The sequence below is a fragment of the Siniperca chuatsi genome, linkage group LG18 (genome assembly GCF_020085105.1).
Source record: "Siniperca chuatsi isolate FFG_IHB_CAS linkage group LG18, ASM2008510v1, whole genome shotgun sequence".
Taxonomy (NCBI): Eukaryota; Metazoa; Chordata; class Actinopteri; order Centrarchiformes; family Sinipercidae; genus Siniperca; species Siniperca chuatsi.
Genome location: NC_058059.1, coordinates 4,148,056 through 4,173,182, shown reverse-complemented (window position 1 = coordinate 4,173,182; position 25,127 = coordinate 4,148,056). Strand labels below are relative to the sequence as shown.

The 25,127-nt window shown below is 40.5% G+C and overlaps 1 protein-coding gene across 5 annotated transcripts in view; it reads right to left on the bottom strand.

Moving 5' to 3' along the window:
* The window catches only part of adamts6 (ADAM metallopeptidase with thrombospondin type 1 motif, 6), a 67,616-nt gene extending 46,826 nt beyond the window's left edge, over positions 1 to 20,790 (bottom strand). For 2 of the 5 annotated variants that reach the window (XM_044174657.1, XM_044174652.1), the window contains exons 1-10: positions 20,329 to 20,790; positions 18,663 to 19,083; positions 18,176 to 18,564; positions 15,925 to 16,099; positions 15,051 to 15,274; positions 14,772 to 14,855; positions 13,110 to 13,255; positions 8,907 to 8,950; positions 5,661 to 5,766; positions 2,830 to 2,976 (exon numbers count right to left, since the gene is read on the bottom strand). In XM_044174657.1, coding sequence (XP_044030592.1) covers positions 2,830 to 2,976; positions 5,661 to 5,766; positions 8,907 to 8,950; positions 13,110 to 13,255; positions 14,772 to 14,855; positions 15,051 to 15,274; positions 15,925 to 16,099; positions 18,176 to 18,564; positions 18,663 to 18,762 — 1,415 coding nt within the window. In that variant the 5' untranslated portion in view covers positions 18,763 to 19,083; positions 20,329 to 20,790. Of the gene's footprint in view, positions 1 to 2,829; positions 2,977 to 5,660; positions 5,767 to 8,906; positions 8,951 to 13,109; positions 13,256 to 14,771; positions 14,856 to 15,050; positions 15,275 to 15,924; positions 16,100 to 18,175; positions 18,565 to 18,662; positions 19,084 to 19,655; positions 19,800 to 19,832; positions 20,069 to 20,328 lie in introns of those variants that run through there. The other 3 variants (XM_044174656.1, XM_044174655.1, XM_044174653.1) reach the window with 3 other exon arrangements.
* Between the last annotated feature and the right edge of the window lie 4,337 nt (positions 20,791 to 25,127).

Here is a 25,127-nt window from a genome sequence, read left to right as displayed (position 1 = left end):
ACAGAACCCTTTTGTAAGAAACATAAAAGCTAAAGGCAATAAAACCAAAATGAAAAGAAAAAAGCTCAAGCAACAGACTGATACAAATAGGGGTATAATATAAGCGAAGCAATACTTGATTCTGCTTAGAAAACAAGCAAAACAACTTTGTCTCTTTTTTGTTAGAGCACAGCTATGGTCATTCTCAGACACTCGAGCCAGAAATGGACAGGAACCCGACGGAGCAGCAGAGAAGCAGCTCTTTGTGTCCCAGTTGGAAGCTGGCATATAATACTGTCACAAGTGCTGTTCAGTAACCCTCCTCTAACAGCTTTCAGCCGGAAACATCATCTGACAACCACAGCTGCTATTATCGGCTTTCTTGGAGGGCCTTGCTAACTAAACATGAATACACAAACAGACACACACAAAGACACACCGCAGACTTGCAACGCATCCAACCGATACTTTACCACAAGGTTGTATATTAGGATTTGCAAGCAGCACTCAGGTCTTAGTGATGAGCAATCAAGCTGAACTGTAGAGGGGAAAAGCCTCTACAGGAAGATGGAAAAGGAAGGATTTTTTTGTGTGCAGTGTCTGTGGGTCTATGACTGTACTGAGAAGCAGTTACAAAATAACATATTTGCAATCCCCTCTGCTTGTTTGCAAGGGCAAGCTTAAACAAACAGGCTCTATTATCCAGAGTACACTTTGAGAATAATGGGTTATTTATGTTTCTATAGCTTTTCCAACATGCTCAACTCAGATCAAGCCTAACAAACGCAGAATGACATACACAGATACATGCACATTATTATGCACAAGCATGCTTATTAGGACAGCAGGGCAGTGAGTATAGAGGACCATACTGAAAGACCCTGGTTCACGCTCCCTTAACAAGACTTTTACATTGAAGTGTCCCTTAGTAAGACCCAGATAAGAATCAGCTAAAAGAATCTGCTAAAACCAAGGCTGTTTTAGCAGATAAAGCCTATTCAAGTAGAACTAACTCCTGCTCAACTACAGTAGAGTCCCTTTCAGACAGTGATGCTGCCAGTGTCTTAAGGTCAGCAGCAGTGTCCTCCAGGTCCTCAGGTCTGAATATGAACATCTCACTGTTGAACCACTTCTTTTGCCTTCTGTACCTCTACGAGATCCTGTTCTTCCTCTGTTTAAAATAGTCTGCCCTTTTTTTGGAGGCAGTGCAACAAACCATAAACCCAACAAGCTGAGCGTCAAACCAAAACAGCAAAGTCGCAAAACCAAAATAATGAGCTAAAAAATGCTAAATGAAATGCCGTAGATCTGATTGGAACAGCAGAGTTAGGTGATAATTCTCTGTGGGTTGTCTCCTTTTCCATTATATATAGTATTTTCATCCATTGTTATTAGAAAAATATTAATAAGAGCAGCTTTAACTGCTCCATGACTCACTCAGAGCTGTATCTGGCATGTTATTTCTCTTTCTACTGTAAAATTTAGTTCTTGTGCCACATTTGTCCAGACATGTTCTACAGAGTGGCTCTTTGCAATAGTTTACAGCTATCCTGCCATTGCTGCAAGCAAGCAATTGAGTTGTTGAGTGTTACCAAGATGAGGAATCTTTGACTTCAATCTGTGATGGTTAAAGAAGGATAAAGAAGAATGGCAGCATGTTTCTCATCATGCGGGAACAATCCTAACCACTTTCTGATTGTTATTCCTACACAATGAAGCTGTTTCCCAGCAGTGGCGCAGCCCGCTCAGCACTCAGTCTGTGGAGAAATGTCTTCATTGTCTTCAATCCACCACTGCCAACAGTCCCCAAGTGAAATCTATCATAGATTTAGTTTGAGCCCAGGGTAACTCTTACGTTCATTATTTAAAGGGGAACTCAACCAATTTTACACATCTTACAGAAAGTCTGTTTTCAGGTCTTGTGGAGACCAGACCTCTGTAGCCCACTACTCATCTCTGCTTGAGGCTAGCAGCTCGAGGCTACATTAGCCGCTACAGTATACCCAAATCTCCAACTGAACTGTCTGCAGTTGATTTGCATTGTGGGTAATGTGGGCACCAGGTTTTGACAAGGAAGATTAATTCATGGAATAAGAAAGGATACAACCTGGATAGAACGGATTGTCCTCATAAGTGTGAATCCAAAAGCGAAGAATTTAACTGTTATTAGTCAAATATTCCTCAGACGGCTTGAGGTGAGCTGTACAAGTAAAGCTGCTAATTTAGACAACTGCAACTTCAAGTCAATGTACCAATGATGTGCAGCGATCAGCTTTTGGTTTTGACAAATCAGAGTTCACTCCCAGGCTCCAGATGTTTTGTCTGGCCTTCTCTAACTCAGGACTAGAAACCCGTGTAAGTTTTTTACCATGCCAGGCTGGCAGGACATGACTCAGCCAGCTCATTCTGCCAAATGTCACCGTTTTCCTCCTCAGTTTATTTGTGCACTTCAAGTTTTTATCTTCTTTGAACTATCCACAAAACAGTGGAGCAGTGGTTGAAGGCAGCTGGCCTACACATCACCACCAAGCACCACATGAGCTCTAACATGACCCGCCTTGCGGTGCAAGGATGCAAGAGTGGAAGGCACCCAGTTATCATACACAGCCACAAGGAGGTCTGGCAGGAGTCTTAGTGATGAAATGGATGTGAATAAGTGGGGAAGGACAGCCTAGCGGGTCACCACAAGGGCCAGCCAGTGGCAGCGGGTTGTAAAGGGTTGCAAAGCGAGGCGGCTGCAAGTGAGCTGGAAAACAGGCATGCACCTTTTTCTCTACTGCACACACACACATGCAGGCAAATCTAAACACACTCAGACAGTCCCACAGGGAACAACCATCATCCACTTACTCGAGAAAGCTGGTGATGTAGTCTTTGCTGCAGGCAGACCAGGAGAAAGGGTTGGTGTTTGCTGTTATATGAGCGGCCATCAGTTTGGCTGTCTCGTGGCCTTTGGTACCGCAGGAATTCCCAATCCCATCATGGTTCATCCCAAAACTGAAACACACAAAATAAAAACTGGAATTAAGGCAGCTGGGTGTGATGATCATCAGTAACCACTGGTCTAAAAGTGTCCATCTCTTTGGCAGTTAACTACACAGTTTAGATGGAATGAGAGTGGATAGTCCAGGTTGCTGGCTGGAGGATGTCTCCCTCAGTGGCCCTGGCTGTAAAGATCGAGCTCTGTGGCTCTGAAACAGCTGTGTGGAGGAGAGCCAGGGGTCAAGGGTCAATCCCTGTCTGGAGCTCAAAAATCACCACACATGCTTGCTTGTCAATCAGCTCCTGCAGGTCTGGGCAGGCCATGAGTAAGAGTCACCGCCAACTGGAGCAAGGACGGGGGATCCTTTAGAGAGAGAAAGACCCAAACCCCAAACAGCTCCCGACCTTGTGGAGTGTTATCATTTGGGAGAAAATCTCACATTACAGCAGGATGTCAAAGCTTACTTTTCCTTACAGTCCAGGAGCACAAATCAGGTCTAATGTATATAACAAACCCGACCACATCGCACAGCCTGAACCTGTTTTTCTAAGGCTGGCGTTTATGACATTTTACCCTACTCTGGAAATAAATCAGCCTGGTTGAAACCCCGCTGCAGAGTGTTTTTTTTATACATCCTCTAGAAGCAGAGACTATTTTTACAACTGCCCCACAACAGAAGCAGACATGAGACATAATAAAGTAAATCGCCATCTTTTTGAACTCTCTCGAGAGGGATACGTAGACTAATACATCATCATTATTTTGTTTTATATTCAGGTAGAAAGAGCCAGAGGTATGTGGACACTGACATTTGCATGAGGAAATATGTGGAGATACAGTTAAAGACGTCTGCAGTGGGAAAAAAAGGTCTACATGCAGGTCTGGCGAACTCAAGTAGTAAGAAATGTTTGTTTAAGCGCAATTATTAGCACACAGTCGTGAACGTGATAAAAGGTTTTAAGATGCTCTGAAGCAAAAGAAGGAATCCCATTTGCAGTGAATGTCTTCCAAGTGAGACGATATTTAAACGATATCGCTGTGCCAAAATGTGACAAAGAAATCCTAAAATCTAAAATAAAGACAAATAAAAAACAAAAACGTTGAACTTCTCTAAGCCACGATGCTGATGATGACATGATGAAAAGAATATTAATCTAGCATTAAGTTTATTATAGTTATTTATTTTTATTTTAGTTTGATTTTTGTAGTATATTTAAACTCCAAATTCACTGATTAAAGCATTATAATTGTCAAGTCAAACAAGTGTTTTTCTCCCTGTGGAGAAAGGCAGGCTACCTGCGCATGGCTTGTATGGCAGGTCTCGTGAATTTCACATACAAGAAAATTGTTGAATGACATATTCTCTTAAATCCATTGTACGTGGAACTTCCCCAAAGTCCCCCTTACTTCACTTGGATGTTTGAGCTTCACTGTGCAGACTGATTAGGACATGACATGATCAGGAAGTTTGACTCTAGAAGGCTGTTGTCACATTCATCTGCTGAAGGTGAAAAGTTTCTCTGAGGTCACCTTAAATCTAAGTTTAACACGTGCGTGAGCATGATTTTGTGACATTACAACTAGTTTGGAGCCATTCGTGGTCCAGTATGCAACTTACACAAGTGTGATGTGGAAACCTGAAACCCCCAGTGCACAAACACTGAGAATGGATTTTAGTATGAGACATCTTGTGTCCAGAATTTATAATCTCAAAGCTTTTCATTTAAATAAATGTCTGAGTTAACACAATGGTGACTGTGCCTATGGCCCACTGATGAAAGTATTGCAATATTTATATATTTGCAGTTTTACGAACGGAGTGCCTGTGGCGACATTCCTGGGGAAAATGCTGTATAAAGTTACTGCTAATGCAAACCAAAGATTTCCTACTGCTGCAGCTTCACATCAAAAGCATTTAATTGGCAAAAGACAAGTTGACTTTTATTATGAAGTAGTCACAGGAAATGCAATGCGTGTCAGTGAGCTTGACACTGACCGCTGTCGTTCATCAAAAATGCGTCTACAAAACAAGACAACGGTCATTTTCGTCATTTTTTGACAGCGGATCAGTTTGAAATATTGTAGGGAGTAATGGAACAAGAAGGAGCAGCCACAGTGAGCTGTTAGATGAAGAGCTGCAGGCGACAGGCAGCACACCTCCAACTTCTCTGCGAGGTAACCAACTCCTTTCACTGTGCCCTGCTGTTCACAGACTCATGCTGTGTGCAGCATAAAATCAGATCACGGTGGCTCACAAAATGATGGAAAAAGGCAAATTATTGCCTGACTTCTTTATTAAAACGACAGTAGTTTGTTTTGCTGCCCCCAGAATTCTGTGACGTGTAGTATTAAACTGCATTTGCTGTTACCGCCAGTAACTAGGTGTCGCCAAATCAACCAGGACTGAAATCTTAAAGATTGCCACTTTAAACTTGAAACAAAAAATATTTGTATATTCATAGATTCTGGATTTTTGTTAATGAGAAGATGTCATTTTAAGAAATTTTAAGTTATCAGACAAATTATTATTCCAAGCAGAGTATTTTTATGTCTTAAAACATGTCTGGGGGGGATCTTTAAGAATGAGTCTGTGGTTCTTGCATGAAGGCCATTGACTTTGTCCCACCTCTGCCATTTGCATCAGTGTAATGTCAAATTTTATATTTTATATTAGGATCTTAAAAATCTTAAAACTCACTTGTGGCCGATCTCGTGCGCAATGGTGAAAGCAGAACCAAGGCCAATGTCTTCATTGATGCTGCAACTCCTCTCCGGCTCGCACATTCCAGCCACTGAGGCCAAGCCTAGACACACACACACACACACACACGAACGCCATACAAACATACAAACACAGGGTCAAGGCATAGCATTCTTAGGAGTCATGGTCATAAAATTGGGATTCCACACATATGATCATCTGTTCACCAGGGGGAGTTGAGTTTGGCATCACCGGCTAGACATCTTTCGTTGTTTTATTTCTTGCAAACTACAGTGACTGCTGGAAAATGTCTAGACAAGAGTTAGATTTATACATTTCAATTCATGTAACAAGGGATTGCCTAAAACACAAGCCAAGGAAGGGAATATAAGAACCCCCTCACCAACACCGTACCCCACCAGAAACCTCAGAAAATATAGATGTTTTCCTCATTTCAAAACTAGAGTCAGAGAACGAGGGAGGGGGGGGAGAGAAAGGGAGAGGAGAGGGTGTTTAAAGTTAAAACCTCTCCACAATCCAGGTGTCGCAGGTCCTTATTTTCCTAAAGCCTGACAGGTCAGCTAGGGAGACAGGAGGCAATTCTTCACAGATTACATCTACAGGTGACTGGAGTGTGGATCATATGACAGCGCAAAGCAGGTGTGTGTGTGTCTGTTTGTATTTGTGTGTGTGTGTTGGGGGATGTGCATTAATGTGTGTGAAGGAAAGAGCATTTCAATTATGTTGTTTATAATGTAGTGATAGAATGAAATGTTTTCAGGGCGAGGTAAAGATGAAGCACTATAGAAATTCTTTACAAAACTTCTCACTAGTTGTATCTAACCATGCAGGCAGTTTTGGTTTCATTTACTCAGGTTTTGAGATATTCTAAGACTTCTGCCTCCTCTCCAATACATTTGAGGTGAATGGGATTTAATCTGTGGTGCTCACATCATTAAAAAATTACTTTTTAAAAGAAATCAACAGCAACATTTCTTTCCTGTCAGTGGCCCTGGTACTCTGGAAAATCCCCAGACCTCACTAGTCAAGTTTCCATCCAAATATTAACCAAATTTCCAGAAAATACTAATTAATGCATGTTTCCATCCCCTACTGTTATGCGAGTATTAGGAGTTGGGCGTATTGGAATAAACAGTTGGTGGCACTAATTCTCCAGTCGGGTGCCATTAAACCATTGCAGAAGAAGAGCGTGCAACGAGATAACATAATTAAAAGAGCATCAGTCAAACCTCAAACTAATGAAAATGATGAGGAAAACACGATGGAAATATGACATTTATGTTTGTTTCATGTATTAATTTGAGGAAGGTTGCAGTCTCCTTATCACTCCACACAGATCTGATGTTTTAGTCAGCCACAAATTTTCATCTCTTTAGTGGAAGCTTCAATGGACGTTAAGTCACATGCTTCATGTATGTCATGATTTATTCTCTGTTCTATTTAGTCTGCTCCCATTGCACTTAGTCACACTTTTTTCTGAATGTCTGGCAACTCCATTCAGGTTTTTTTAAATGTGCATAAATGCAGGTGGATGGAAACGCATTTACTGTCAACAGTTTTCAATGTGAACTTCTTTCTACAGAGGAAGAGGCAGATATATCTTAACCTGGGCGAATAAAACAAAAAACTGTCTGAATGGCTAGATACAACAAGGGGTAAGTGAGAAAATATCTCTTAAAAATTTGGGTGGACTTATCATTTAAATCAAGAAATTCAAACTCAGTTTGTTTTGCATGCACAGATACAGTTTTGCAATGCGCAGTCAATTGTCAAACTTGCTTTGAGAAGTGCGATATTGATAAACGTGAGACACCTGCATTTGCGCTTGTGAGTAACCTGCATACATTTTGGTGGTCAGTACTGCTTCAGGTTTTCCTGTATAGTTTGCACGAACTCCCTGCCTCCCCTCTAAAAGTGGCATGGCTTTTGTATCCTCTTTACTAAGAGGCTAAACAAGAATAGACTCGCAAATCAGGAGGCCACTGAAGCCATTACTGCAGGGAAAGAAGGAGCCTGAAGGTGAAGAAAGAAGGAGGAGAGGGAGGGAAAGGAAAGAGGGTGGCTACTCTACGATTAGTTTAAGAATGTGTGAGTGTGTGTGAGAGTAAAGTGAGTGTGTATGCGCGTGGGTCGTGGGTGAGCGCAAACACACACATCGCATTGCAATTTGTTTTCTTAGCACCGGGTGGACTGTGTATTATCTCCAGCCCAGTGATTACACTGCGACCCTAAAGGCCAGCGATCTGACCTGGGAGCATGATCCCTGAAGAGGAGAGGGAGGAGAGGAGGGGAGGAGGAGAGGAGAGGGGGGGGTGGGGGGTTGAGACAACGAGGAAGCCAAGCAGATGCCAGGGCAATTAAAGCGACCGGGGAATGTGACGAATGCGGTCAATCTGTCAAACCACCCCTGAAGTCACAATATTACCTCCCAAGATATACTGTGGTGCCTGCAGGGCCTTTACAAAGATAAGATGGGGAGAGAAGGGCTGGGTGGGTAAGAGATTTGGGGTGGGACGAGGGGTTGAAGAGGAGAGAGAGAGAGAGGAGGGGGAGGTCTCTGCCACTGCTTGCTGTCCTTTTTCCACCCCCAGTACCGCTACAACCAGCATATCACCCACTCTATCTTCCTCCTGCATACTCTAACACTCCCTATAATTGTACTTTTCCCCTTCCATTTTCCTTTCAACTCCTCCTCTTCTTCTACGTCCACTCCTTCTGTCACTATTCTCCTCTTTAACCCCCCAAGTCTCCCTCCTTGGCTTCCCAACACATACCTTTTCCTTTCTCACTCAAGCCCAGTGGAAGTGTAAACACCTTAGACAAACTGAGGTTAGAGGTGGAGGAGAGAGACAGAGCACTTTTATAAACTGGAGGCCGTGTGAGGAGGTGACCACGGCTGTCCAGGTTTCAGGGCTCGTGGCCTCAACAAACAGAGGGGAGTCGCTGAGGAGCTATAATAACACAAGTGAAAACATCCTTCTCATTATGTCTCACAGGAGCTGTCTGGTGTTCCTCTAAAGGAGACTGCGAAGGTTGCTAAATAAGGTTTGCTGAGGACACGTTGAAGGCCGAACGTGAAAATGAAAACCTCTCTAGAGGGAAGGAGAGAAGAATGAACTCCTTCACTCAAGAACCATATAGTCAACGTCAGCTAAGATTATCAATTTGGCAAGAAAACACATGTTAACATACATAAATCTGACTCTGCTTTAGTCAACTCACCTAAGGTACCGCACGGTTTGTTCTTGTAGGTGCAGATGTCATACCTAAGGACGGGCAAAAAAGGGGAAAGAACAAAAACAATCAAATTAACTAATTAACATTAACATGTACAGTATTTTCTTCCACTGGATCTTTGCCATTCCATTCTTTCCATGTTTAATCACACAGTCTGGTGAGATATAATCTCAACCTTTAGCATAACAATAGCATATAATGAAGTCGTTTGGTTCTAGAAAACACCTGGTTCACTCCTCCCTCTAATAGCATGAGCCTTTCGCAAAATGTCACTTGGCTAACACACAGTGCTCAGACGTGAATGAGAAGTAAGTGAAAGGCTTCGCTCATGCTACGTCCCTACTGTTAACCTCCGTAACTCACATACAGGTAATCCAATAGAGCGGAGGAGAAAAAAGACCAGAACACTCTGAGCCACAGTGCTTGAAGAACACATCATACATTTCAAATGAATGATCCAATCATTCCTAAAGCTTTTAATCTATTAAAACCAAGGGCACAGCAAATTTAATTTCATTCTCCTTCCCCTCTCTCCCTCCCTCACTCTCCACATAAACTCCTCTTCCTTTCCCCCCTTCGCTCTCTCTCTCTTCCTCCCTCCCAATGGAGCAGCTCCAAACCAGTGAGGTACAATCGTGACCTCGTTGAGGACGTCTGTTTGTTTTGATTTATTTCCCTTATTTTCCCTCTGTGTCTTTTTTTGAACGTGACAGGCCACATTCCAAATAAGGCAGCCTCAAAATGGTATCCGACACAGAGACTGACAAAGAAGCAACAGTGCTGAGGAGATCACTTTAATGATGATGATGATGATGATGATGATGAGGGAGACGAGAACAATGAATCACTTCAATGAAAAGGTTTTGTGTGTCCTGCTGGTGCATCTCTGCAGGAGATCTACATTGATCAGTGATGACAAAGAAGTAGTAGTAGTAGAATATACTGACACTAACTGCAGGGACAACGTCTGCTTCCTGTGAGTCTGGTGAGTCCCTATGATAATTTGTCAAATACTAATTATATTCATTTGAGTGTTGAGATGAATTACAAAGTTGGAATTAGCTTCATATATTTAGTGAAGACCTCAGACACATAATTACAATACATTATACTAATAGTAGGCAAATCTCACAGTAACATTTTTATACACTGAAAAGCAAGCGTCTCACTTTAGTAAATAGTTGTCACTAGAGATAGATATTATGAACAACTATTAAGCAAATCTAACAATTACCAACAAAACAAAATACTCATAACATTATATTTTTATGCCTTGGATCTAGGGCTGCAACTAAACTAAAGAATTCCTTGATTAAGCGTTTGGTCTTTAAAATGTCTTGTTTGGTCCGACAAACACTCCAAAACCCAGAGATATTCAGTTTACAATGACATAAACCAGAGAAACGCAGCAAATCCTTACGCTAGAGAAGCTAGAACCAGAGAATGTTTGCTGTTTTTGGTTTTCTGTCAATTCACTTATCTTTAATTAATGGACTAATTGTTTCAGCTCTACTTTGATCACTATCCAAGTATAAATTAAATAAATATCCTCTGAGCTGAGTGCTGCAAGCATCATACTGAACCTTTTTAGGTGCATTCCACCATTGCAAGGAATGTCTGACTGCTCCTCCAGACATGGTGGTTAATGAGGGCTTCCTGGTGTCTACCATCAGCTATTTATACTATCTCCAATGTTAGCATATCTGAGCTCAGCTGGTGCCTCCTCCCCACAGCTTATTATCTCATTATCTCTCGCCTACTTTCGCCTTGTTTTAGCTCAGTATTCACCAGTATTATATTTACTCCACATTCACCAATATTTCATCATATGGAATTAACTCCGAGCACTGCACTGAGGTATATTATGGGCCTCCTGTCAGCAAGGAAGCCAATATCGGTGGTGATGTGCGCCATCTACAGGCATTAGTAGCTTCTACAAAACTGACATGTGTGCCACCTGCAGGCAATAGGGAAAACTGCAGTTTTTCCCTTAATATAGCTGCTGTTTGTGTGTGTTTTTGAGGTTTTACACCTCTTAAGCAACCACTGGTTCACTAAAATAAAAGAGACTAATAGTCTACAGCAACATGCTCACAATGACAATGATAACACGCTGATGGTTAGCAGGTATAATGATTATCATGTTCCCCATCTTAGTTTAGCGTGTTAGCATGCTAACATTTGCTAGTTAGCACTACACAAACGGTACAGCTTAGGCTGATGTGAATGTCATTAGTTTTGACCTGATTTCATTTTAATTTTTGGACCATTTTACGGTTACCGTCCTTCCAGCACCTAGCAAAGCCTTTAAGCCAGGGGAGCAGTGAACACTTTAATCTTTTGATTTTTTTGGTTTTACGGCAGATTTACTGTGTGGTTTCTCTTTAATCGTGTTTCATGCAGAAGGCAGCTGTTTGTAGCAAACAAGCTCTGATGAACCGCTACCTGCCCAGCACCAAATGGCAGACAAAGTTAGCAACTAGCTAGGGAAGAAAGTGGAACACCTAGCAAGCTAAAGTTTTCTAAGGATTTGTTGGAGACCAAAACAGAGCTAAAAGAAGAGGAATACTAAACTTACATTTGTAAAATGGCCAGAAACACGCCTCCAATGGGATGATAATGTTGCTCTGTGTCTGTTAGATGTGTAAGTAGGCGTTTGCTAGCACGTTAGCTATAACAACTTTATAAGGAGCTGATATGCCAGGGCAGTGCGTCTGTCAGCTTGCCAGTTATTCGGCCACCGCAAGGACGTTGATGTGTCTACATCTCCAGGTCTAAACTGTTGCTGCTATTACTGTCCTTCCCTTAAAGGTGGCAAAGTTTGGCACAGACACGGTCTGACAATTACCATGCTGCTCCCCCTTGTGGACTATCTGCAGGCTGCTAAACATGAATGAGTAATTTGTGAGTCTGTGCGCCCAAGTCCTCTCACACGAGTGAAAATGCCGCCAACGCCAAATTGTAGTGGCAATTTCTGCGGAATAAAGAAACACTCAAGGCAATCACTTGTCTTTCTGTAGGTTTACTTCAAGCGTCTGCAGACGGACTCACAGCAGCAAAACATACATCAGTATAATCTGCTCTGAATGAGTACAGAGGGAAAGGAGCATCAGTTATTTATCCAATCTTCAGGGTCAGGCTCCTCAACCCGGGGAGAAGAGTGTCCCTGAAGTCTGGACATAACAGTCACTAGGATGTTTTGTAGTTCCATCTCATCATTATGTACTGTTCTCATCACGCAGTCCAAACAATCATACACAGATCAAGTATTGATGTCCAATACTTATGTATAGCATCTGTATGTTATTATATCTGAGAGTCCGTTTGTTCTTGCCAAGTTAAAAGCCAGTTCCATGCGGTGTTTGGTATCTAAAAACAATCAGAAAAGGCTATCACATTTATCGTCTTCCCAACAAAACACCTATAGCCACAGAGATAAACCCCATGACCATTGCATCTACACTCTACTAAGCAATCTTTGGTGCTGGTGCTTAGTGAAGCAGAAACCAACAATAAAAACAGGAGCCAAAGGAGCTGGAGAACTTCAACTGACAGACAACAAGCAAGAGCACACTAATGATAGAAAGGCTGTTTTGTACAGAGCCCAGAGAGTCAAAAAGCTTGGCTTTAGCACATGTCATTCACAGAACGCCATCCTCTCTCTGGACAAAACCAGTGGGGGAATATATACTGTAGTTGCTAGGTTATGTGGCCAAAATAATTCTGGCAACAATGAAGCCTATTCTAGGTAATGACAGAGTTTTTCTGTTTTATGGTAACACCCTCGGCATAAATTGCAGTGTGACAGGTACAGTATGTCTGAAACAGCACATTTTATTTTCAGAACTGAGGTCTTTAATCCTATCAGATTTAACAGTTACAGGTAAAGTTTGTGCACAAGAACTTGGAGGTTTCAGTGCTGAAACTGCTGGCCACCTCTATTAGCAAACACACACACAACTACAGTCTGAATTTGAACCGTGACTGCACAGCTTTTATGGCCCAACAGCACAGAAAATAACCTGCAACCTATTTACTCAAAATGAGAAAATTAGCTCTACTTACAATGAAATTAACAACTGGAAGAAACAACTCTTACTCTTTGAAGTACATGAATCCTTGCTGGATCATTATACTGGCGTGTGAGCAAAATGTGGTCCATACCCGTAAATGTCAGCTTACACTTACCGGGTGATTAGGACAGCGTTATCATGATGAGCCATCCCATTTTCAGGAATGCTGTTGCCATCGCCGTGATGAGACAGGATGGACTTCTGCCACTTACAGAAACTGTCCAGAGACTTGTCAGCATGATGGTTAATCTCCAGGTTGGGCTGCAAAAGACAACACAACATGACAGTATTACAAAACAAAACCATATGATGCAGCACAAAACAATTTGTTTCAGTACATTACAGTATGGTATTGTGTCGTCAAGTCAAGTCATGTCGTGTCATATTGTGTCGTTTCGTATCATGTCGTATCGTATTGCGTTACATCATGTCGTACTTTGTCGTGTTGTTATAGTATCATGTCGTATGGTGTCATATCGTATCACAAAGTGTCGTGTCCTGTCGCGTCCTGTCATATCGGTTCAAGTTTTGTTGTATCATATCATATCGTGTGCTGTACAGTACTGTATACCATACCATACAACTTGAAAAGATACTGTTCATGGAGAATATGTGTGGACTAATTGAAAGCAGCTGGAATATTGCTTAAGCAGTACATTTCTAAGCAAAAGTGATCAAAGCGTGTGACACAGGGGCGTCACGTGGCCGAGTGGTTAGACGCATACCATGACGTCCCTGCAACGTCCCTGGTTGGATTACAGCCAGGTACCTTTGTTGCATGTTGTACCCCTCTCATCTCCTGTCGGTCCCAACTGTCTACTGTCCAACTGAGGCAAAAATGCAAAAAAAAAATGTGACCTGAACTTCATGTCATGTGTTGACAGTGCTAACCAGTGAGCCACCATGCCGCCAGAGAGTACTGTACTGGGATCAGAGGGAGGTTAGAGGACAAGTTGTTGGAACAGCAAACAGTTTTTGTATTTGATTTAAGAGAAGATGCAGTCATAGTAAAGGTAAAACCATGTATAGCAAGAGGAGTTAGATGAGTCAAAGAAGGAGTAGAACGAGGACTTGCATTATTAGAAAAAGCTGGAGACGTGGAAAGAAGACTAGCAGGAGAAGAGGCACTTGGGGAAGTTGTAGCGGAGTCTGCAAAATGCATCTACTTCCGTAATGTAATGGGTTCAACTATAGTAAACCATTGCAACGCCAACCAGTGATGCAGTGTTGATTTCAGCTTGCCCACTGATTAATGACAACACAATACTGAACAGCCCAGCAGTGATTCACTTCAACATTAAATGTATTTTCTATTCAGTTTATCCAAAACAAGGACTGATAGACTAGTACTTCCTTCCTACTGGATGAGTGGGGCTCCACTTTACATAAAAACTTGTTTTTTGGACCTGATGCTACGTAAAGAGCCACTATGACCCCTTCAGAAAAAAACAGATGCTAGGAAGGCACTCTGTTTCTCCCATCACGCATACATACACTTGTACAGTGCATGTAAAAATCCTCAATCGAGGCTCCCTGAGGGAAGATGCCTGAGCACATCTTTCATCTGAAGTGGTGGCCATATGGTGAATCTCTTCTCTCTCTGCCCTTCAACCACAGCAATCACATAAAACACTGCAGCTCACTCACGCCAAGTGTATCAGTTATACACTGACTACAGGTGAGGGTACAGACACTATAAAAAGAGCTCAGAGTAATAATAACTGCGATAGAACTGCATGGACAGTTCAAAGTTATAAGAGAAGAGAATGTTTCTCACCTGATCTTCAGTCAGAACAATCAACCGGGTCACAATAATGTTCACAACATTTCCTAGACTGGCATCACGGTAAAGTTTGGCAACCTGACCTCCAGAAAAGAAGAAAAGACACAAAGTCAGACAAATTGTGTCCATATGTCAGAACATCTAATCTTCAACCATTAGGCACTGTACCACATTACTGTAGACATCCGTTAACTAAACCACTAACAATGGAGAAATCATATGTTCCACGGTGGGGAAAACAACAACGACACCAAAAAGTAGGATCAAACTTACAATATTCATTACAGACAAGATGTAGTGCTCAATGTCTTTGCGTCCGTGGTAACCGACCATCATTTTATCAGCAACCACAAGTGTCTCCACAAAGCGCTCGCTGCTGACAGAGCGCCTCTGTCTGTGGGTGCTGTTCGACTGCTCGCTGTCGTTTTGGGGTACAGGAGACGAGTGGACAGGGGAAGGTGTGCTGGACTGGCAAGGTGCACTGCTTTTAATGAGGTCTGTGAACGACAGGGAGACAAAGACAGTTTATAGTGAATTACGAAATAGTCTACTTCAGAATGATTGATGAATGCATTATCTGTTTGAGAGAGAGCCGGTTTGTGTATACTAGATGCACATAGGGAATCTGCCCCTTTGAACCTTGAAGCTAAAGCCTTTGCTTTATGACCCAGATGCTCTGGGAAAAAGCTATAAGATGGTACATGTTAGGGCATGCTAGCTTCCTGGCGATGACAGCCTTTGGTGTTTCTTATAAGACCATGGCCCAAATACCTAAATATCCACCTGGTTCTTTTACCAATTCGTCATATCTCAGCAGACACAGTATTTGGTGTAACTGAGTAGTTTGAATTTTAAAATCCGAACATAATTGTTGGTTCTATAAATAGGATTTGTGCTTCTATAAAAGTCAGAGCCAAGAACTCTTTATGCACTGAAGGGCCTTTTATGAAAGCTGGAGTGAGACTTTTTCTTACAGGTTGAAAGGTGTCCAGGCCAGGAGCAACTATAGCACACAAGAGGCCCGGTCATGTCTACCAGAACCTGGGCCTAGAACCAAACCAGCACTTCCTCTAACCTGCTATGTATAGTTATTCCTTTACGTCAGTTCCACCCACACAGAGTCCAACCCAGATGGAGGTTCACCAACCTGAAATGCCACAGCTGAACTCCTGGCTATGCTCTTGCGGTGAGGGAATGGCAGACATTTTATAAATAACATGTTGCTGTGCTTCCTCCAGGTTCCATTCACTGGAGGTGGTGGAGGATATGTTCTTTAATGGCTCTATCAAATACTGTTCTTCCTCTGTTGTTATAACACCATGCTTGTTGGGGGAGAAAATCAATGAAAGAAACAGGTTACAAACACAAGCAAACATTGTTGCCAAATGCATAAATCTTAACAAAAATGCAGGAAAAGGCAACACACATGTTTTGTATTTCTGACTATTCTATATACTTTCATTCTATTAAAGGTGCACTCCTATTTTACACAGTTAACTGTGTGGTCAGACAGAACGTGAAGAGAATTTTAGAGGCAACGCGATTGCATACAGAGTCGATGGAAAGAAGCCATTGGGCGCAAGTTTGTCCAAGGTAGCGCATATTGACAAAAAGACATATCCACTTGAGTTGAAAATGGAGAGAGACTGGAGGAAAATAACAGAAAGAACTGGAGTTTCAGACACAATCCAACAAACATGGTCGGTGTGTCCGTTGCTAGCTAGCTTACAGATATCGTCTGTGCAATTGGTAAATTGGCTCTTTGGGTTGAATACCCAAAAATGGTCAAATTTGCACAAATGACATGAAGCAACGATTCGCTTTGCCTTTTGTCTGAAAACACCTTCAACAGTTGTTTCTTCTGTGGCTTGAAGGAAATTTTCTTAAGTCTGAAAACTTAAACTGAGATGACCCTGATGACATCATCAAGGTTATGTCAGCTTGGGCCTGAAGACTTGACTTTTTTTTACAGAACGCTGGCGTTACAAACTGGGGATGAGGAGTTTGAAAGACATGGGCATTTACCAGGCAGAGAAAGTCTGACGAAAGATGCAATTTAGTTGCATTATGGTTAATGTAGGATACAGCCTTTTTGGATACTAGGGACTAAAAGTCAGGATATCTCTGTCTTTGCTGCTTCAGTTCTGACCATTTCTTCTTTATCGTGTCTCTTGCAAGCCTCCCAACATGTGGGAGTGCAACACTTAATAGCTGGAGTACCTCTTTAAATAACTAATATATTCCCTCATGTAATCTCCTCTCCCTGATGGGATCATGTTTTAGCACATACAATACATTAGTTACTAGCCTGCAGTCAAATTTAAGAACCCCTAACAATCAATTACATCAAATCCTACATTAAAACCATTGTTCTCTTCCCTTCAACACCCCTTATGGAGCATAAACAGAGAGAAGTCTTTCAAAACTTGTTTGTAGAAAACACTGGCTTGGCTCTGTAAAACCTACAATGAAAGCAATTAACTGCACATCACACCAGCACACAGAAACATATTCGATTTAGGGTTTTAATAGTGTGTGATGTCAAGATCTCAAACTGTCCAGACAGCTGATTACATTAAAGTACAGACACAGTTTTGTCCATTTTTGGTGCTGTTAGAAAAAAGGGCAAACACTAATTCAATTTATGATACTGTGTGTAGGTCTTGCCAACACATTTGGCTACATGTTTTCTCCACATGATTACATTTGCCAATAAGAAGCAGGGCCTTTTTTTCCCTTCTTTAGAGTTATTCTGAACCAAGGAGGGATAACAGCTATTAAAACGTCTTCCAATTTCTTGATTAGCAAAGAGAAGCTGGACAGTCACACAGTCTGTGGATAAAAGCCCGAGGACTAAAAGCTTAGACAGCATAATTAGATGCCTTGTTAGTGCTGTTCAGTTTTGTTTTTGGACAGAGCACTTCAAACTACACATGGAGTAATATCTACGATTTAGACACATTATTTTATAGATCACAAAAAGGATAAACTAAAAGAAATGCGATCTCAACTACTGAGACTTTTAAAATCTGAGGATAAAGCGTGACATTTAACGCGCAAATGCAAAGAAAAGCCCCAATGCTTATCACTAACAGATCACTGAGATGATGTGATTTTTCTCCATGAGCGTCACCTCACTCCAAGCTGCCTGCAGACTCAGTGTGCCAAGTGGAAGGAAGCCAAGATTCTGTTAAGCAAACTACAATTGGTCTAATCCTTTGGCGCTGCGTCTGAAAGATTGGCTGACATGAGAGCAGCACAGGCTAGGCATATATTAGTTATCTGACATTAGTAGTTTGTTTGAGGTAAGCCGTGTGAACTCTTTGTGGCTCAAAGGGCAGTTAGAGAGTGTGAACCGGTCACTTGGAATAATAACAAAAACCACCCTTTGTACTCACCAGGCCCTTGCAGTTGCTGAGTGCCACTCTGGTCGTGCTGTGCTGATTTTGCAAGAATCCAACATAGTGACAGTTATCTACCACGTTATGACGCCACTCCAGCCCTCCTTTGCCCCAATACTCCACTGTAAAATGTTTTGACACCAGGTGGGGGTTGAGTGTCAGGTTTAAGTGAAAGTGCTTTCCGTAGGCTGACAGTCTGTAGAAGAGCCGGGACTCCGGGGGGTCCGGGTCTAATGCAGGCAGCTGTCCCATTATGGGGTCCACCGCCCCCCGTCTCCGTCGGCCCGGCCGGTGGTGCTTCACAATGTAGCTCAGGAACTCTCCGTTCTCATCCACCCGCATCGGGACAGTCAACTGGTAGTGCTGCAGGAAGGACAGGAACTCTTCTTTTACAGGAGAAAGAAGAGAAAAGCAAAGATAGTGAACATGCTGTTGGTTATAATAGAAGTGTTAAGATCTTCCCGTCCACCTGTCTACATCATACCTTGAGAGTTGTGTGAAAGTCTGTTGATGCTTTGAAATTCAGAAGCAGCCATCACCACCAGGCTCAGTGTCCAAGTCAGCGTCTTCCACAAAATTTCCATAATTCAGGGAAAGATGTGACATGGGGTGAGGGGGTAGAGGGGTGCTACAAACGGGTTAAAAGCACACGATCGGTCCGATGCCACACCATAACAAGTCCGTGGTTTTCTCTCCTTCACTTTAATGTTCTCGTCGTGCTCGAAGGCTCATCCAGGTCTCAGATTTCTCCTGAAGGCGAGCGCTTCCACATCTCACTGGCCTCTGAATTCATGTCAGCAGCTCGTAGAGAACACCGTAATCCATCAGACGCAGTCACTCTCAGGTGTAACTCCAAACAGGAAGCTCTATATTGGAAACTTGTCTTGACCGATCCATCTGCATTCCTGTGATGGAAATCAATCAGAGGTTAAATGACCTTTTATCTCTTGAAGTTGTTGCTGAATCAGATTGTTGTCTGTCGAGGGGATGAAACGATTTGTCAATGAAGCTGGAACCAGAAAACGTTTGAGATTTTTTTTTTTTTTTTTTGCTTGAAAAACGATTAATCGATTATCAAAAATGTTTGCTGATTAACTCTCTGCTGAAAAATTGACTAATCTTGCAGCTTTAATGAAAATAATTATTAGCTGAAGGCTCAGTCTGTGGCGAATGAATGAAAATGGAATACAAAGTTCTTATAATTTAACTTTACAGTTTGATTGTGTTTGTTTCATGGCTGTCACTCAACACATCAGATAACTTGAACAATGCTGTTTAACGCAACACTGGTGCCAAACGCCACTTGCCTTATTAATGTAATATGCATCTGCTGGAGTGACAGTTTAATGGCTAAAAATGCAGAGTGACAAAAACGAGGCTATGCAGTAACATTAAAATGGATGCATAAATCTTAACAGCGCTAACGGTGCTGACTAGTCGACATGATATAATTTCTGCAGACTGTGGTTTTACTCACTGACGCGCTTCACGGCAGCGTGTGCAAACTATAAACAAACGTCAGCGGATCCAGGTGATAGACGGATGATGTCCAATGAAAGTGACCGGACTCCAAACACGGATGACAGCCTTTGGAAACGAGGGTTTTGTGTGTATTTCTGCAGCTCCAGCGCTCCAGACAGACAGCGCTACTTACTTGGCCACTCTGACCCAGACAGTTGGCAGCCGGCCCGTGTGCATTACACCGGTACCTCCGACACAACCCTCAAGGAGCGTCTGCAAATCAAAATAAACCACCTGACGTTGCTTTGAAGCGTTTTGGTGTTGCTGCAAAAGGCGTGAAGCGTGCTCTGTCAAGAAGGTTTTGTTAGTTAGTTTGACCTGTAACGCTGCAATACTGAGACCCTGCAAATGTGGATCCGGTGCGTAAATGTTTCCTAAAGTACCATTTTTTTTCCACGCAAATGCCCCCCCCCCCCACCCCCTCCACCCCAAAACGCTCTGTCTGAACCCGCAGAGCCAACAGAGCAGTACAACTGGCTAAATGCCGGTTTGTAAACACACTCTGCTTCCCTGAGAGGATTTAAATGCTCACACGAATCTTGCTCCGACAAAAAAAATAAAAAATAAAAAACTTCCTGATAAAGATATCGTCCTGTTCTCAACAGACGGGAGAGTTAACAGACAGTTACCATGCTCATCTTCATTGTCAGCTCCGGTCCAACTGTGCAGGGAGAGCTCAGGACAAAAGGCTTCTGCAGCTCTGAAGTTCCGCACACAAACATCTGCTGCTCTCCTCTTTTCATCTCCTTTTGGACTCTGCCATCCTCTAAAACTGCAATGTGAGTCCCCCCGTTCAGACCAGACACCCGGAGCAGCAGTATCTCAGACACAGGCACTGTCACAAAGCAAAAAGCAGTTATTCAGCTTGGATTTCCTCCAGCAGAAGGGTCTATTTTCAGCCTATCTGTCGTCTTTATAATCTAGACTTTTGTGTTCTTGGTGGTGGCTCAGAGTGGCTTAAAAAGTTAGCTGAGGTTGGAGAGGGTATTCTGCCACCTCAGGAACCGCCACAGCAGACTGCTTCTCAGAAAAGTGCATGCTAACACCAACAAAAGTTGGCTTGGAGCTGCTCCTCCTCACTACATTGCAGAGACCGGGTATGTCCCAGTCCCAGCTTCAAATTTGGGGTTGGGGGTGGGGGTGGGGTGACGTCAGTGCAGATGTGCCTCTCTTCCATCAGCTGTGCGCATGTCTATCAGTGCTGCCCTGAAATAACACCAACTCACATAAACTTCAGCTCTTTTACCCCCCTAATAGAGTAGTGGGGGGGTTAACCTTCAGATCATCTACTTCGAGTAAAAGTAACAAAACCACATTATAAAAATGCTCCATTACAAGTTAAACTCAAGTTATTTTATTCATAGAGCACATTTAAAAACAGCACTGGACCAAAGTCCTGCATGCATTCAAAATTGAACTTAGGTAAAAGGACAGAAGTATTAGCAACAAAGTTGAAGGAAAGTGGAAAGCAACTAAGTAGCTACATTTACTCAAGTAGTGTACTTTACTTGAGTATTTCATGCTACTTTATATTTCTACTGCACTATTTCAGAGAGAAATATTAGTCTACTTACTTTTCAGATAGTTCTTCATGTAAATAACAGTTTGAGGCCCAAAGAATAAAAATTAGCCAATATTTCACAAAAAAGCTAACTGTATATAAAGCAGTTAAAACTAGCTAACTGTATATGAAGTTGTTAAAACTAGCTAACCTTATATAAATAAGTTAAAACTAGCTAACTGTATATAAAGAAGTTAAAACAAGCTAACTGTATATAAATAGTTAAAACTAGCTAGCTGTATATAAAGTAGTTGAAACTAGCTAACTGTATATTAAGTAGTTACAACTAGCTAACTGTATATAAAGCAGTTAAAACTAGTTTACTGTATATAAATAGTTACAACTAGCTAACTGTATATAAAGCAATTAAAACTAGCTAACTGTATAAAGTAGTTAAAACTAGTTAACTGTATATAAAGCAGTTAAACTAGCTAACTGTGTATAAAGCAGTTAAAACTAGTTAACTGTATATAAAGCAGTTAAAACTAGCTAACTGTATAAAGTAGTTAAAACTAGTTAACTGTATATAAAGCAGTTAAAACTAGCTAACTGTATAAAGTAGTTACAACTAGTTAACTGTATATAAAGCAGTTAAAACTAGCTAACTGTGTATAAAGCAGTTAAAACTAGTTAACTGTATATAAAGCAGTTAAAACTAGCTAACTGTATAAAGTAGTTAAAACTAGTTTACTGTATATAAAGTAGTTAAAACTAGTTTACTGTATATAAAGCAGTTAAAACTAGCTAACTGTGTATAAAGCAGTTAAAACTAGTTAACTGTATATAAAGCAGTTAAAACTAGCTAACTGTATAAAGTAGTTAAAACTAGTTTACTGTATATAAAGTAGTTAAAACTAGTTTACTGTATATAAAGTAGTTAAAACTAGCTAACTGTGTATAAAGCAGTTAAAACTAGCTAACTGTATATAAAGTAGTTAAAACTAGCTAACTGTATATAAAGTAGTTAAAACTAGTTAACTGTATATAAAGCAGTTAAAACTAGCTAACTGTATAAAGTAGTTAAAACTAGTTAACTGTATATAAAGCAGTTAAAACTAGCTAACTGTATAAAGTAGTTACAACTAGTTAACTGTATATAAAGCAGTTAAAACTAGCTAACTGTGTATAAAGCAGTTAAAACTAGTTAACTGTATATAAAGCAGTTAAAACTAGCTAACTGTATAAAGTAGTTAAAACTAGTTTACTGTATATAAAGTAGTTAAAACTAGTTTACTGTATATAAAGCAGTTAAAACTAGCTAACTGTGTATAAAGCAGTTAAAACTAGTTAACTGTATATAAAGCAGTTAAAACTAGCTAACTGTATAAAGTAGTTAAAACTAGTTTACTGTATATAAAGCAGTTAAAACTAGTTAACTGTATATAAAGTAGTTAAACCTAGTTAACTGTGTATAAAGCAGTTAAAACTAGCTCCACCTTGAGCAGCTACAACAGTAAAATGCTGCTGTAACATTGATGCATCAGTATTAACCATGTAATAATGTCATATTCAAAAATATATCAATCATAGCCCTTTTTTCTGCAAAACAAAGACTTTTATTTTTGATATTTTAACTACATTTTGCTGATAATACTTCTCTACTTTTACTTAATTTGAATGCAGGACTTTTACTTGTAACTGAGTAGTTTTACATTGTTGTATTGATACTTTTACTTAAGTAAAGGATCTGAGTATTTCTTCCACCAGTGAACAAAATATACATAAAGTATTGAAAGTAGAAGTACTAATGGCCCATGTCAGTGATCATAGGATTTTTAATGTAAAATCCTAATCTGAATAGTAACTCGTAACTATAGCTGTCAGATAAATGTAGTGGGGGGAAAAGTGCAACATTTCCCTCTGAATTGTTGTGGAGTAGAAGTATAAAGTAACATAAAATGGTTTTCAAAGTATTCAAAGTACCTCAAAATTGTACTTATTAAGTCCACTTATTTTAGGTGTAATTCTGTACAGATGATGGTGATATGATCTATAGCAGATGATCATCCAGCAACCACAAATATCAACAAGGAACAATATCAGAAAAAAATAACATATTCTGACATTTGAAAACTGCTGTCAGGCTAAAAAAAACATTTAACCCTGTAGTATCCTGAAATAAATCAAATACATACAGTCCCAGGCGCTTTAGAATTCACTTATTTATTGCCAATAAGTAATTAGGTTTGAAAGTTTGATGTCTAAATCATAGGATCTGCTCTGTCTGATGAGAGTATTTTTGTGGGGTCTGCTGTGGAGTGTAGGCTAATGGCAACCTCGTGTATTTTGCTGTAATTTAGCCCACGTCTATCTTTAGTCTGTAGGAAATTGAAAATCATGCCTATTCCTGAGTTTCCTTTACAGCTGCTCATTATGTAGGAGCCTATATCATTACAGTCAGGTCGTCATCACATGCTCTCCTACACAGCCTGAGTAGGTGTCGGTTAGTTTGTGGGAAGCAGCGCCACCGTGTGTCTGAAAGAAGCATAGCAAGGGCTCGAAATGCATGAAGATTTGCAAGTGTTTTTAAATCATTTCTAAAACAAATACATGCTCATATCATCAACCAAATCACATTTAACTTTTAGACCTGTGTAGTCTGTTTTTTCGATGGTGATTTAAAATCAGATTACTTGCAATGTCCTCTGCTGTTCAGGTGAATCAGGTCAAGGTGTGTCAACTGTGTAATCTTCCTATTTACAACTCAAGATAATGTCGGCACAATAAAAGTGTGTGACTTACCACCTTTGCTCATTGGTGGAAAAAGTATTTGGGATCTTTTACATAAGTAAAAATAGCAATACCACTCTGTAAAAGTGCTGCATTCAAAACTCTACTTAAGCAAAAGTGCAGAAGTATTATTATCAAAAATTACTTAAAGTATTAAAGTAAAAGTACCCTCTCTGCAGGCTAAATTGTGCTGTCAGTGTTATATTATTATATATTATACCACTGGATACTCATTACTGATGTTTTAATATGTAAAAAGCATTTTAATGTTGTAGTTGGCCGAAGTAGAGCTGATTCTAGCTATTTTAAATACAATTGGTAGTTTGATTTACTGTATAACAACGCATCATATTTTAAATGCTCATCATAGGTTTTTAAAATCATAGTCTGCAAAGTAACTACAGCTGTCAAATAAATGTAGTGGAGTAAAAAATATAATTAATAAAGTAAATATTTACCTCTGAAATGTAGAGGAGTGGAAGTAGAAAGTAGCATAATATTTGATACTAAAGTACCTCAGAATTGAACTTAAGTCCATTACTTGAGTAAATGTACTTTGTTACTTTGCACCACTGCCTTTGTTGTTCTCTTTAGTTGGTGTAAATGAACTGCATTAACATTAAGTCACCAAAAAAAAAATCAAAGATGAAAAGAAAGTTTTCAAAAAAGTCGAAAAGCTTATTTGTTACAGCAGATCTCTGTGATACAGGTCTTTTTAATAACATTTCATTCTCAGTAGTTTAGCATATTTTTCCCAAATGGATCTCTGGGTGAAAAATAGCCGAACCACGAACCATCCACTAAAAATCTTTTGATGCTCTGAATTTGTCATTGTTCAATAATCATTGTCATCTGACCTTGGCTGCTGTTAAAACTGTTAAAATCCTTATTGGGTTATAAACATTAGTTTGATGCGCAAATAATTTCAAAACACAAATATTAATCATTTCAGATTCAAAGGATATAAATATAACTAAGCAAATGTTTGGAAGTTGGAGTTTAATCTTCTTTTTTACTTTTTAACCAAAACTACTTTTATTTCTAATTTTAGATGCAAATTCACATTTGCATCTAAATTGATCAAATAAAACATGTGTGTGTGTGTGTGTGTGTGTGTGTGTGCGTGTGTGTGTGTTC